At 43.4% G+C, this 12,957-nt stretch overlaps 1 protein-coding gene across 1 annotated transcript in view; it reads right to left on the bottom strand.

Moving 5' to 3' along the window:
• The window catches only part of slc12a5a (solute carrier family 12 member 5a), a 280,430-nt gene that overhangs the window by 12,308 nt on the left and 255,165 nt on the right, over positions 1–12,957 (bottom strand). The window contains 4 exon segments of the mRNA XM_046339260.1: positions 120–315; positions 10,954–11,122; positions 11,698–11,802; positions 12,243–12,362. Of these exon segments, the coding sequence (XP_046195216.1) occupies positions 120–315; positions 10,954–11,122; positions 11,698–11,802; positions 12,243–12,362 (590 nt within the window).

Here is a 12,957-nt window from a genome sequence, read left to right as displayed (position 1 = left end):
GGTAATTAGACAGTAATATCCTAACGAGTGTTTTTCATTTTTCATATCCCTTTACTTCCTTTACCCCCCCCCCCCCTATTTCAATTGGCCATCCATTGTTGACCCCCTCTGTGACCCACCAATGAAATCTCTCCAGGTCTGTAGGTCATCGGCCTGCTTCCAGTTGCGAGGCCAGCTGACCAGCACCGTGTTGTGCATGAGGCCTCCCAGCCCGCTAGCCTGGAGCAGGTGGGAGGTGGCGTCGCGCATGTTGGACGAGATGGTGACCTGACAGAAGCCTTTCACCTTCTCTGTCTCCATCAGCTTACGCAGAGACTGGAGCAGGGAATGGGGGTGGGTAGAGGGAGGGAGCGGAGAGGGAGATGGGGGTGAGAGAGAGAAAGAATGGTGGAAGAGAGAGCGAGTGGGAGGGGTAAGGAGGAAGAGGGAGTAAGGTTTCTGGAACCAACTAAGCCACAGAGCCCTGCATGACATCTCAATCAAATTGTATTGGTCACACACACATATTTAGCAGATGTTATTGGTCACACACACATATTTAGCAGATGTTATTGGTCACACACACATACTTAGCAGATGTTATTGGTCACATACACATACTTAGCAGATGTTATTGGTCACACTCACATATTTAGCAGATGTTATTGGTCACACACACAATTAGCAGATGTTATTGGTCACACACACATACTTAGCAGATGTTATTGGTCACATACACATACTTAGCAGATGTTATTGGTCACACTCACATATTTAGCAGATGTTATTGGTCACACACACAATTAGCAGATGTTATTGGTCACACACACATACTTAGCAGATGTTATTGGTCACATACACATTTTTAGCAGATGTTATCGCAGGTGTAGCAAAATGTTTTAATGTTTCTAGCTCCAACAGTGCAGTAATACCAATACAATACACACAGATCCCCAAAATCTAAAGAAAGAAATGAAGAAATATCAGAACGAGCAATGTTAGAGTATATTAGTGTATTCAGAAAGTATTCATACCCTTTGACTTATTCCACATTTATTTGTGCTGAATTCAAAATGTATTACATTTTTTTTCTCTCATCCATCTACACACAATACCTCATAATGACGAAGTGATAACATTATTTGAGAAATATTTGCCAATTTATTGAAAATTAAATACAGAAATATCCAATCCATGTCAGAACCACGTTTAGAGCTGTGAGTCTTTCTGGCTACGTCTCTAACAGCTTTGAACACCTGGACTGTACAATATTTTCTCATTATTCGTTTTTTTAATTCTTCAAGCTCAGTCAAGTTGGTTGTTGATCATTGCTAGACAGCCATTTTCAAGTATTGCCATAGATTTTCAAGCCAATTTAAGTCAAAACTGTAACTAGGCCACTCAGGAACATTCAATGTCGTCTTGGTAAAGAGTTTGCCTTGTGAATGACTACCTCATCTACCTCATTTGCCTTGTGTTTTAGGTTATTGTCCTGCTGAAAGGTGAATAGGTCTCCAAAGTGTCCGTTGGAAAGCAGACTGAACCAGGTTTTCCTCTAGGATTTTAACCTGTGCTTAACTCTACTTCGTTGCTTTTTATCCTAAAAAACTCCCTAGTCCTTGCCGATGACAAGCATACCCATAACATGATGCCACCACCATGCTTGAAAATATGAAGAGTGCTACTCAGTGATGTTGGCTCATTCATCCCCCTCTTCTCCCCTGTAACTATTCCCCAGGTCGTTGCTGTAAATGACAACGTGTTCTCAGTCAACTTACCTGGTAAAATAACGGATAAATAAATCAATAAAAATGTGTTGTCTTGGATTTTCCCCAAACATAACGCTTTGTATTCAGGACATAAAGTAAAATTTTTGACCAATCTTTTAGCATTTTTACTTTTTTCCGTATTGGAATATTTGTATTCTGTACAGGCTTCCTTCCTTCTTTTCACTCTGTAAATTAGGATAGTATTTTGGAGTAACTACAATGTTGTTGATCCATCCTCAGTTTTCTCCTATAAACTCGGTTACTGTTTTAAAGTCACCATTGGTCTCATGGTGAAATCCCATGAGTGGTTTCCTTGCTCTCGGGAAACTGAGTTAGGAAAGACACTTCTATGTAGTGACTGGGTGTATTGATACAGTGTAATTATTAACTTCATCATGCTCAAAGGGATATTCAATGTCGGATTTCTTCTCTTGTACCCATGTACGAATAAGTGCCCTTCTTTGCGAGACATTGAAAAACCTTCCTGGTCTTTATGGTTGAATCTGTGTTTGAAATTCACTGCTCGACTGAGGGACCTTATAGATAATTGTATGTGTGGAGTACAGAGATGATTTTTGAGTCATTCAAAAATCATGTTAAACACTATTATTGCACACAGAGTCCATGCAACTTATGAGAATTGTTAAGCATATTTTAGGCTTGCCGTAACAAAGGTGTTGAATACATATTGACTCAATTTAAACCCTTTACAGGGCATTCAGAAAGTATTCAGACCTCTTGACGTTTTCCACATTTTGTGACGTTACAGACTTATTCTAAAATGTATTAAATCATTTTTTCCCCTCCTCAATCTACACATAATGACACAGCGAAAATAGGTTTTTAGTATGGGTGAAACGGTTCACAAAACTCATGGTACGATACGATACGGTTTCGATGCGTCCACAAGATTAATACCTGACAAATATGTCATTTTGTATTTAGATTTTCCATTTCTTATAATAGTAAACGTGGGTTACTTAAATTCCCAGAAACAAAAAACAGCAGTGCCTGCCTTTATAACATGAAATAAAATAGTAATTGAAAACAGAGCTTCAACAAGAGTGCAGCATCATATATCAACATTAAGTCCCATAGCAGCGCCTTAAACAACATAGGACCACTTGAGGCTGGTTACTTGAACAAAAATTACAAATATAATTTTTAAAAATCAGATTTTCAAGTTTTTCTTTAAGAAGATTAGTCTATCCACATGATCGGCAGTGAGCACAGATCAGCTTGCTGTGACAATGCCAGCCGCTGTGGAGAATACCCTCTCGCTAGGGACAGAGGTCCCAGGCACAGCCAGGTAGCTGTGACAATGTCAGCCACTGTGGAGAATACCCTCTCGCTAGGGACAGAGGTCCCAGACACAGCCAGGTAGCTGTGACAATGTCAGCCACTGTGGAGAATACCCTCTCGCTAGGGACAGAGGTCCCAGACACAGCCAGGTAGCTGTGACAATGCCAGCCGCTGTGGAGAATACCCTCTCGCTAGGGACAGAGGTCCCAGACACAGCCAGGTAGCACCTTGCTAACATGGCACCATGTAAATGGATCAGCATCCAGGGGAATAAAGTCCACTTCCCTGTATGAGGTCACCTACTCCTCTATGACCTTGACCTTTGACTTGGTTCCCTGCTCCTGGGTGGTGAACAACTCTGGACGAGAACCCCTGTCGTCTGCCGTCTCTGGAGAGGGGTTGGCTCCTGTGGTATCTGTGGCTTGACCCTGCACAATTACATTAGATAAAAATGACTATCTCTGAGGTGGCTTTAAAAATATACTTTGTTGTTGAAAATATATATCAGACACTATTATGATAATTACAATTATTACGTCAGAATTAATTGTTAAATCACTAATTAGTAAAATAATAAATGTCACATTAACAAAATAAATACAATACCTTTTGTATACTGGTCACAATCTCTGCTGTGAGTTCATTGTGACTCTCAGACGAGCAGCAGCATCCAGGTGTAGCAAGGACTTGAACCGGGCGTCCGAAGCGGTGCTCTTGTGTAAGAAGTCTTGGACACCAAGGTCAGCATATCTAGGCTCCAGATTAACTCTGATAGCCGTCTTAACATCCCTTACTGCGGGTTCATCTTCATCAGATGCCACCATTGATTTCAGAATCATTGTTTTCACAGGCAGGACCATGGAAACTGATGGAAGGCTCTCAGTGCATATCAGTGTTGAGACTGTTTTGAGAGGTTTTCACACTTTGACAACTTCCTCTGCTACTTCCTCTGCTAGTCTCATGTCATTTTCAGACAAAGTCACAATATCTTTGAAATTCTTCCTCACAGCTTGATCAGTCAGTGTAAAATACACCACAACCTTCTGCTCAAGGTATCTCTCAGCCATGTCATGGCTTGAATTCCATCTAGTAGGGACATCTTGGATTAGTTTGTGGTTTGGCAGCTCCAACATCTCCTGTTTTGTCTTGAAAACATGTGCAGCAGTTGTGCTGTTATGACAGAAGGATACCACCTTCCTGATGTTTGCTAGGAGGTGAGAGATTGGATTCACTGACATTTCTTTTTGAGATACTAGATGAATAACGTGAGCAAAGCATCCTATCTGTTGCCCCAATCCAGCTAGAGCTACTGTATTTACAATGTTTCTAGTTGTCAGTGGTCACATGAATCTTTACATCATCCCTCTCCAACTTCCACACTGCAACTACTTCTCTTAGCTCCTCCTCCAGGTTTACACTGGTTTGATTACTCTCAATGGGACGTGTTTGAAACACATGGCTTTTAATCTCCCACTCTGCCGTAATGAAATGAGCCCTTACAGTAAGGTAGCTCTCTGTAGCTCTAGACGTCCAACTGTCTGTTCGGAGCAACAGACCGCGTTTCTGACAACTCACTCTCAAGTAGTTCTTTAGTTTTTTAAAATAATGCAGGTATTAATGTCTGGGCGAAATGTGTGTGGGAAGGAATAGTGAATAGCTCAACCACTTTAAACATGTTTCTGATCCCCGCATTCTCTACCACATTCTCTACCACATTCTCTACCACATTCTCTACCACATTCTCTACCACATTCTCTACCACATTCTCTACCACATTCTCTACCACATTCTCTACCACATTCTCTACCACAGAGAAGGGTCTCATATCTGCCGCTAGGAATTTTGCTATGGCTGCGTTGATTTATTTATCCCTACCGGAGTCAGCTGCATATTGTTGCCTGAAGGCTGTGGGGAGAAGTGGTTGCCTGAACGCTGTGGAGAGAAGTGGTTGCCTGAAGGCAGTGGGGAGAAGTGGTTGCCGTTTCATTTTGTTCGCCTAGTCCCACCGATTGGCTTTCTGAGGTGATGTCGGCTCAGATGAGTAGTCATGTTACTCGTATTGCCACTCGAACAGGTTATCAGTAATGAACATGTTGTAGATGTTATATCCACCACTCTAACAGGCTATCAGTAATGAACATGTTGTAGATGTTATATCCACCACTCTAACAGGCTATCAGTAATGAACATGTTGTAGATGTTATATCCACCACTCTAACAGGCTATCAGCAATGAGCATGTTGTAGATGTTATATCCACCACTCTAACAGGCATCAGTTGAACAGAGATGTTATATCCACCACTCTAACAGGCTATCAGTAATGAACATGTTGTAGATGTTATATCCACCACTCTAACAGGCTATCAGTAATGAACATGTTGTAGATGTTATATCCACCACTCTAACAGGCTATCAGTAATGAACATGTTGTAGATGTTATATCCACCACTCATTGGCAATCCCAGTTATAGTTTACAGGGAAACCAAAATATTTCCAGACGGCAGACCTGAATGATCCTGGGGCGTCTTCTAGTTCTGGCTCGCCAATGCTTGGCGTGTTGCTCCTTAGCATTTAGCTAACTGCTAATTCCTTCATAAACTAATTGCTGCTATGACGGTCTCTCAGATCTGTTCCTTCATAAACTAATTGCTGCTATGATCTGTTCCTTCATAAACTAATTGGTCTCTCAGATCTGTTCCTTCATAAACTAATTGCTGCTATGACGGTCTCTCAGATCTGTTCCTTCATAAACTAATTGCTGCTATGACGGTCTCTCAGATCTGTTCCTTCATAAACTAATTGCTGTCTCTCAGATCTGTTCCTTCATAAACTAATTGCTGCTCTCTCAGATCTGATTGCTGCTATGACGGTCTCTCAGATCTGTTCCTTCATAAACTAATTGCTGCTACTACAATCTCTCAGATCTGTTCCTTCATAAACTAATTCCTACGACGGTTCAGATCTGTTCCTTCATAAACTAATTGCTGCTGTCTCTCAGATCTGTTCCTTCATAAACTAATTGCTGCTATGACGGTCTCTCAGATCTGTTCCTTCATAAACTAATTGCTGCTACTACAATCTCTCAGATCTGTTCCTTCATAAACGGTCTCTCAGATCTGTTCCTTCATAAACTAATTGCTGCTACTACAATCTCTCAGATCTGTTCCTTCATAAACTAATTGTTCTACGACGGTCTCTGATCTGTTCCTTCATAAACTAATTGCTGCTACTACAATCTCTCAGATCTGTTCCTTCATAAACTAATTGCTGCTACGACGGTCTCTCAGATCTGTTCCTTCATAAACTAATTGCTGCTACGACAATCTCTCAGATCTGTTCTCGCTGGAGTGAAATAACTAATGAGCGGAGCCGCATGCAGCTATGAGACAAAACATTTAATTTTTTAAAGACAACTTTATTACTATGTGGATATTTTGCCCACGTTAATTTATACACCATTGGTTTATGCAATGATATATTTTTTTACAATGAAATATATATATATATATTATTAATGTATTGTTCGGTTCGCAGTGCGTAACAAACCGTGCACTGTGGTCCCTGTAGCGAACGGTTCAATACGAATACATGTACCGATTCACCATTAGTTTTAGAAAAAGAACTGCCTTGATGACAACAACTTGCCCAGCAGGTGAAGGCTGAGATAAAGGTGAAATGGACATTGACTGTAGGTACGGCTTAATTCTAAATGATAGAGTGAACACTGGAACAGCGATCAAAGATTAGTGCTGTTTGTGTGATATGTATGGGGGCAAAATGACAAACTCTGTTATACACATGCACTGTATAAGCCTTAAACCTGTAAATTTCCACTGTCTGTTTCTCTCGTGTAAGAAGAAGCCTTTGTTTTCCCTCTCTTCCGGCGCCGACAGAGATGGCCGCCTCGCTTTGCGTTCCTAGGAAACTATGCAGTTTTTTGTTTTTTTACGTGTTATTTCTTACATTAGTACCCCAGGTCATCTTAGGTTTCATTACATACAGTCGAGAAGAACTACTGAATATAAGATCAGCGTCAACTCACCATCAGTACGACCAAGAATATGATTTTCGCGACGCGGATCCGGTGTTCTGCCTTTCAACCAGGACAACGGAATGGATCCCAGCCGGCGACCCCCAAAAAAACTGACTCCGTAAAAGAGGGAAACGAGGCGGTCTTCTGGTCAGACTCCGGAGATGGGCACATCGTGTACCGCTCCCTAGCATTCTTCTCGCCAATGTCCAGTCTCTTGACAACAAGGTTGATGAAATCTGAGCAAGGGTAGCATTCCAGAGGGACATCAGAGACTGTAACTTTCTTTGCTTCACGGAAACATGGCTCACTGGAGAGACGCTATCGGAGGCGGTGCAGCCAGCGGGTTTCTCCACGCATCGCGCCGACAGCAACAAACATCTTTCTGGTAAGAAGAGGGGCGGGGGCGTATGCCTTATGGCTAACGAGACGTGGTGTGATCAAAGAAACATACAGGAACTCAAATCGTTCTGTTCACCTGATTTAGAATTTCTCACAATCAAATGTCGACCGCATTATCTACCAAGAGAATTCTCTTCGATTATAATCACAGCCGTATATATTCCCCCCCAAGCAGACACATCGATGGCTCTGAACGAACTTTATTTGACTCTTTGCAAACTGGAATCCATACATCCTAAGGCTGCATTCATTGTAGCTGGGGATTTTAACAAGGCTAATCTGAAATCAAGACTCCCTAAATTGTATCAGCATATCGATTGTGCAACCAGGGCTGGAAAAACCTTGGATCGTTGTTACTCTAACTTCCGCGACACATATGAGGCCCTGCCCCGCCCTCCTTTCGGAAAAGTTGACCACGACTCCATTTTGTTGATCCCTGCCTACAGACAGAAACTAAAACAAGAAGCTTCCACGTTGAGGTCTGTCCAACGCTGGTCCGACCAAGCTGATTCCACACTCCAAGACTGCTTCCATCACGTGGACTGGGATATGTTTCATATTGCGCCAGATAACAACATTGACGAATACGCTGATTCGGTGTGCGAGTTCATTAGAACGTGTGTTGAAGATGTCGTTCCCATAGCAACGATTAAAACATTCCCTAACCAGAAACCGTGGATTGATGGCAGCATTCGCGTGAAACTGAAAGCGCGAACCACTGCTTTCAATCAGGGCAAGGTGACTGGTAACATGACCGAATACAAACAGTGCAGCTATTCCCTCCGCAAGGCTATCAAACAAGCTAAGCGTCAGTATAGAGACAAAGTAGAATCTCAATTCAACGGCTCAGACACAAGAGGTATGTGGCAGGGTCTACAGTCAATCACGGACTACAAGAAGAAAACCAGCCCAGTCACGGACCAGGATATCTTGCTCCCAGGCAGACTAAATAACTTTTTTGCCCACTTTGAGGACAATACAGTGCCACTGACACGGCCTGCAACGAAAACATGCGGACTCTCCTTCACTGCAGCCGAGGTGAGTAAAACATTTAAACGTGTTAACCCTCGCAAGGCTGTAGGCCCAGACGGCATCCCCAGCCGCGCCCTCAGAGCATGCGCAGACCAGCTGGCCGGTGTGTTTACGGACATATTCAATCAATCCCTATACCAGTCTGCTGTTCCCACATGCTTCAAGAGGGCCAACATTGTTCCTGTTCCCAAGAAAGCTAAGGTAACTGAGCTAAACGACTACCGCCCCGTAGCACTCACTTCCGTCATCATGAAGTGCTTTGAGAGACTAGTCAAGGACCATATCACCTCCACCCTACCTGACACCCTAGACCCACTCCAATTTGCTTACCGCCCAAATAGGTCCACAGACGATGCAATCTCAACCACACTGCACACTGCCCTAACCCATCTGGACAAGAGGAATACCTATGTGAGAATGCTGTTCACCGACTACAGCTCGGCATTCAACACCATAGTACCCTCCAAGCTCGTCATCAAGCTCGAGACCCTGGGTCTCGACCCCGCCCTGTGCAACTGGGTACTGGACTTCCTGACGGGCCGCGCCCAGGTGGTGAGGGTAGGCAACAACATCTCCACCCCGCTGATCCTCAACATTGGGGCCCCACAAGGGTGCGTTCTGAGCCCTCTCCTGTACTCCCTGTTCACCCACGACTGCGTGGCCACGCACGCCTCCAACTCAATCATCAAGTTTGCGGACGACACAACAGTGGTAGGCTTGATTACCAACAACGACGAGACGGCCTACAGGGAGGAGGTGAGGGCCCTCGGAGTGTGGTGTCAGGAAAATAACCTCACACTCAACGTCAACAAAACTAAGGAGATGATTGTGGAGAGGGTAGTAAGTTTTAAGTTCCTCGGCATACACATCACAGACAAACTGAATTGGTCCACTCACACAGACAGCATCGTGAAGAAGGTGCAGCAGCGCCTCTTCAACCTCAGGAGGCTGAAGAAATTTGGCTTGTCACCAAAAGCACTCACAAACTTCTACAGATGCACAATCGAGAGCATCCTGGCGGGCTGTATCACCGCCTGGTACGGCAACTGCTCCGCCCACAACCGTAAGGCTCTCCAGAGGGTAGTGAGGTCTGCACAACACATCACCGGGGGCAAACTACCTGCCCTCCAGGACACCTACACCACCCGATGTTACAGGAAGGCCATAAAGATCATCAAGGACAACAACCACCCGAGCCACTGCCTGTTCACCCCGCTATCATCCAGAAGGCGAGGTCAGTACAGGTGCATCAAAGCTGGGACCGAGAGACTGAAAAATAGCTTCTATCTCAAGGCCATCAGACTGTTAAACAGCCATCACTAACATTGAGTGGCTGCTGCCAACACACTGACACTGACTCAACTCCAGCCACTTTAATAATGGGAATTGATGGGAAATGATGTAAAATATATCACTAGCCACTTTAAACAATGCTACCTAATATAATGTTACATACCCTACATTATTCATCTCATATGCATACGTATATACTGTACTCTATAGCTCAGTTGGTAGAGCATGGCGCTTGTAACGCCAGGGTAGTGGGTTCGATCCCGGGACCACCCATACGTAGAATGTATGCACACATGACTGTAAGTCGCTTTGGATAAAAGCGTCTGCTAAATGGCATATATTATTATTATATTATTATTATTATTATTATTATATTATTATTATTATTATTATTATATTATTATATTATATTATTATCATCGACTGCATCCTTATGTAATACATGTATCACTAGCCACTTTAACTATGCCACTTTGTTTACATACTCATCTCATATGTATATACTGTACTCGATACCATCTACTGTATCTTGCCTATGCTGCTCTGTACCATCACTCATTCATATATCTTTATGTACATATTCTTTATCCCCTTACACTGTGTATAAGACAGTAGTTTTGGAATTGTTAGTTAGATTACTCGTTGGTTATTACTGCATTGTCGGAACTAGAAGCACAAGCATTTCGCTACACTCGCATTAACATCTGCTAACCACGTGTATGTGACAAATAAAATTGGATTTGATTTGATTTTGATTTGATTTGAGTAACACGGCCAAAGACAAAGGAGCCTCTGAGACTGTCCACAGTTTTTGATCAATCCTGTTCTTTTCCTTTCAAGGACACAGCTGTGTGGAGATATGAAAAGAACGGAGGCTCGTTTGAGCAGCCGCAACAATTCTGCCAGCAGAAAGGAGTAACAGAAGTGCTGTTATCACCTGTTTGTTCACTATGTTCCCACCATGAGCTCACACACCTGCTAAACTGCCACGTACACAGAGGTTGTTGTACCTTGTTGGTCTCTGCACTGTTAAGTGGATTGTTAACCAGCTCCAGATTTGCAAATCTTATTGCAGTGGGATTTTTTTATTAGAATTTCCACGACCTATGCAGTGGGATGCCATGGGATCTGCCTGGAATCTAACCTGCTCTGCCCGCTGGGCCTGGGGGTGGTTCTCCAGATAAGTGCCCGCCAAGGCAGTGCCCACGATGGTCAGCCCTTTGCCTGCTTTCAGCTGGTTGGTCAGGGAGAGCAGACGAGGCTGCTCCACATTCTGCTCCGCGTCTGTACTGACCAACACCAGCAGCTGAGGCCTGGAAGGAGAGAGAAGGAGGGACACAAAGAAAGGAAAGAGGGAAGGAAGGAATAAGAGAAAGGGTTTCAACGTGTTTCTTTACCAATGTACAAATATATTTATATACACACTTCTGTCATGCCAGTAAAACATTTTGAATTGAATTTTAAAAAAAGTGCAGCTCAGAGATGAAAAACAGAGAGAGATAGAGCAAGGTGACAGAGAGAAAGAAAGAAAGAAGGTATCGACAGAGAGAGAGTGAGAAAGACAGGAAATAAGTGAAAGAAGAAAGAGAGAGAGAGAGAGACAGAGAGAAGATAGAGAGACAGAGAGAGAGAGAGACAGAGAGAGACAGAGAGAGAGAGAGAGAGAGAGATAGACAGAGAGAGAGAGAGAGAGAGAGAGTGTGCGCACTGAGGATATCACAAGTACGTTTGAAAAACAATTATCTACTGTTACTGCTGCAAGCAGCTTGAAACTAGAGATGAATGAAACGGAACGCTCAACATGCACAGACTTGTTGTTTATTTTCATGTTACTTATGTAGCTGACACACAAATGTGCCTGTGTAGCTTATTTGTTTGTGAATCTCACCTCCAGTTCTTGGTGTGTGGAGGCCCCTCCTCCAGTCTCATCAGAGCGTATCGGGCGGCGCTGAGAGAAATGCCTCGTATCCCATCACCCCACTCTTTCTCCGCCCTGCCACACAATCAGACACATGAGGTGATATCATTCAATCATACATAGTAAGTTATTTTTACATCATGATCTATAACTCATGTCTATGACAAATTCAAATGCCAAAGTTATAACATTGTTATTCAGCCAAATACACAGACTTCTAACACATCTATATGTCAAGCTTATTTTCACTGTCAGGTAGGCTATTTAAAATCACTTAAAACATCCGCCCGGGAAGCATCGTTGACTCGCATCGTTGAAACACTTTAATGCATATTTTCCCACAGACAGAATTTATACTCTGTTTTCAACCAAGCTTTCCCACCAAGCCATGTCATTGCAACCAAAGACATTGTCTCAGCACAAGCCATAACACTAAACTGTTCAAACCATACATTTCCTCCGTAACGGGACCGACTGAAAGATGGCTGACAGAACACAGGCAGCTCTTCACTCACCCGTGGAACTCAATATACTTGTAGATACTGCTAGCGATCACCATGGCGACGATGGCGTAGAACCAGGAACAGATGAACATGAGTGAGAGACACAGGCTCATACCCAGGAAGGACAGGGCCCTGCAGAGAGACAGAGAGAGGAGTAGACATTAGAGACAGAGAGAGAGGAGGAGACACTAGAGACAGAGAGAGAGGAGGAGACATTAAAGACAGAGAAAGAGTGAGGAGGAGACATTAGAGACAGAGAGAGGAGGAGACATTAGAGACAGAGAGAGAGGAGGAGACAGAGACAGAGGAGGAGACATTAAAGACAGAGAAAGAGAGAGGAGAAGACATTAGAGACACAGAGAGAGAGGAGACATTAGAGACTGAGAAAGAGAGAGGAGGAGACATTAGAGACAGAGAAAGAGAGAGGAGGAGACATTAGAGACAGAGAAAGAGAGACGAGGAGACATTAAAGACAGAGAAAGAGAGAGGAGGAGACATTAGAGACACCGAGAGAGAGGAGACATTAGAGAAAGAGAAAGAGAGAGGAGACATTAGAGACAGAGAAAGAGAGAGGAGGAGACATTAGAGACAGAGAAAGAGAGAGGAGGAGACATTAGAGACAGAGAAAGAGAGAGGAGGAGACATTAGAGACAGAGAAAGAGAGAGGAGGAGACATTAGAGACCGAGAAAGAGAGAGAGAGACATTAGAGACAGAGAAAGAGAGAGG

Source organism: Oncorhynchus gorbuscha, linkage group LG03 (genome assembly GCF_021184085.1).
Source record: "Oncorhynchus gorbuscha isolate QuinsamMale2020 ecotype Even-year linkage group LG03, OgorEven_v1.0, whole genome shotgun sequence".
NCBI lineage: Eukaryota > Metazoa > Chordata > Actinopteri > Salmoniformes > Salmonidae > Oncorhynchus > Oncorhynchus gorbuscha.
The sequence above is the reverse complement of the archived record's forward strand: the minus strand, read 5'-3'. Positions and strand labels throughout refer to the sequence as shown.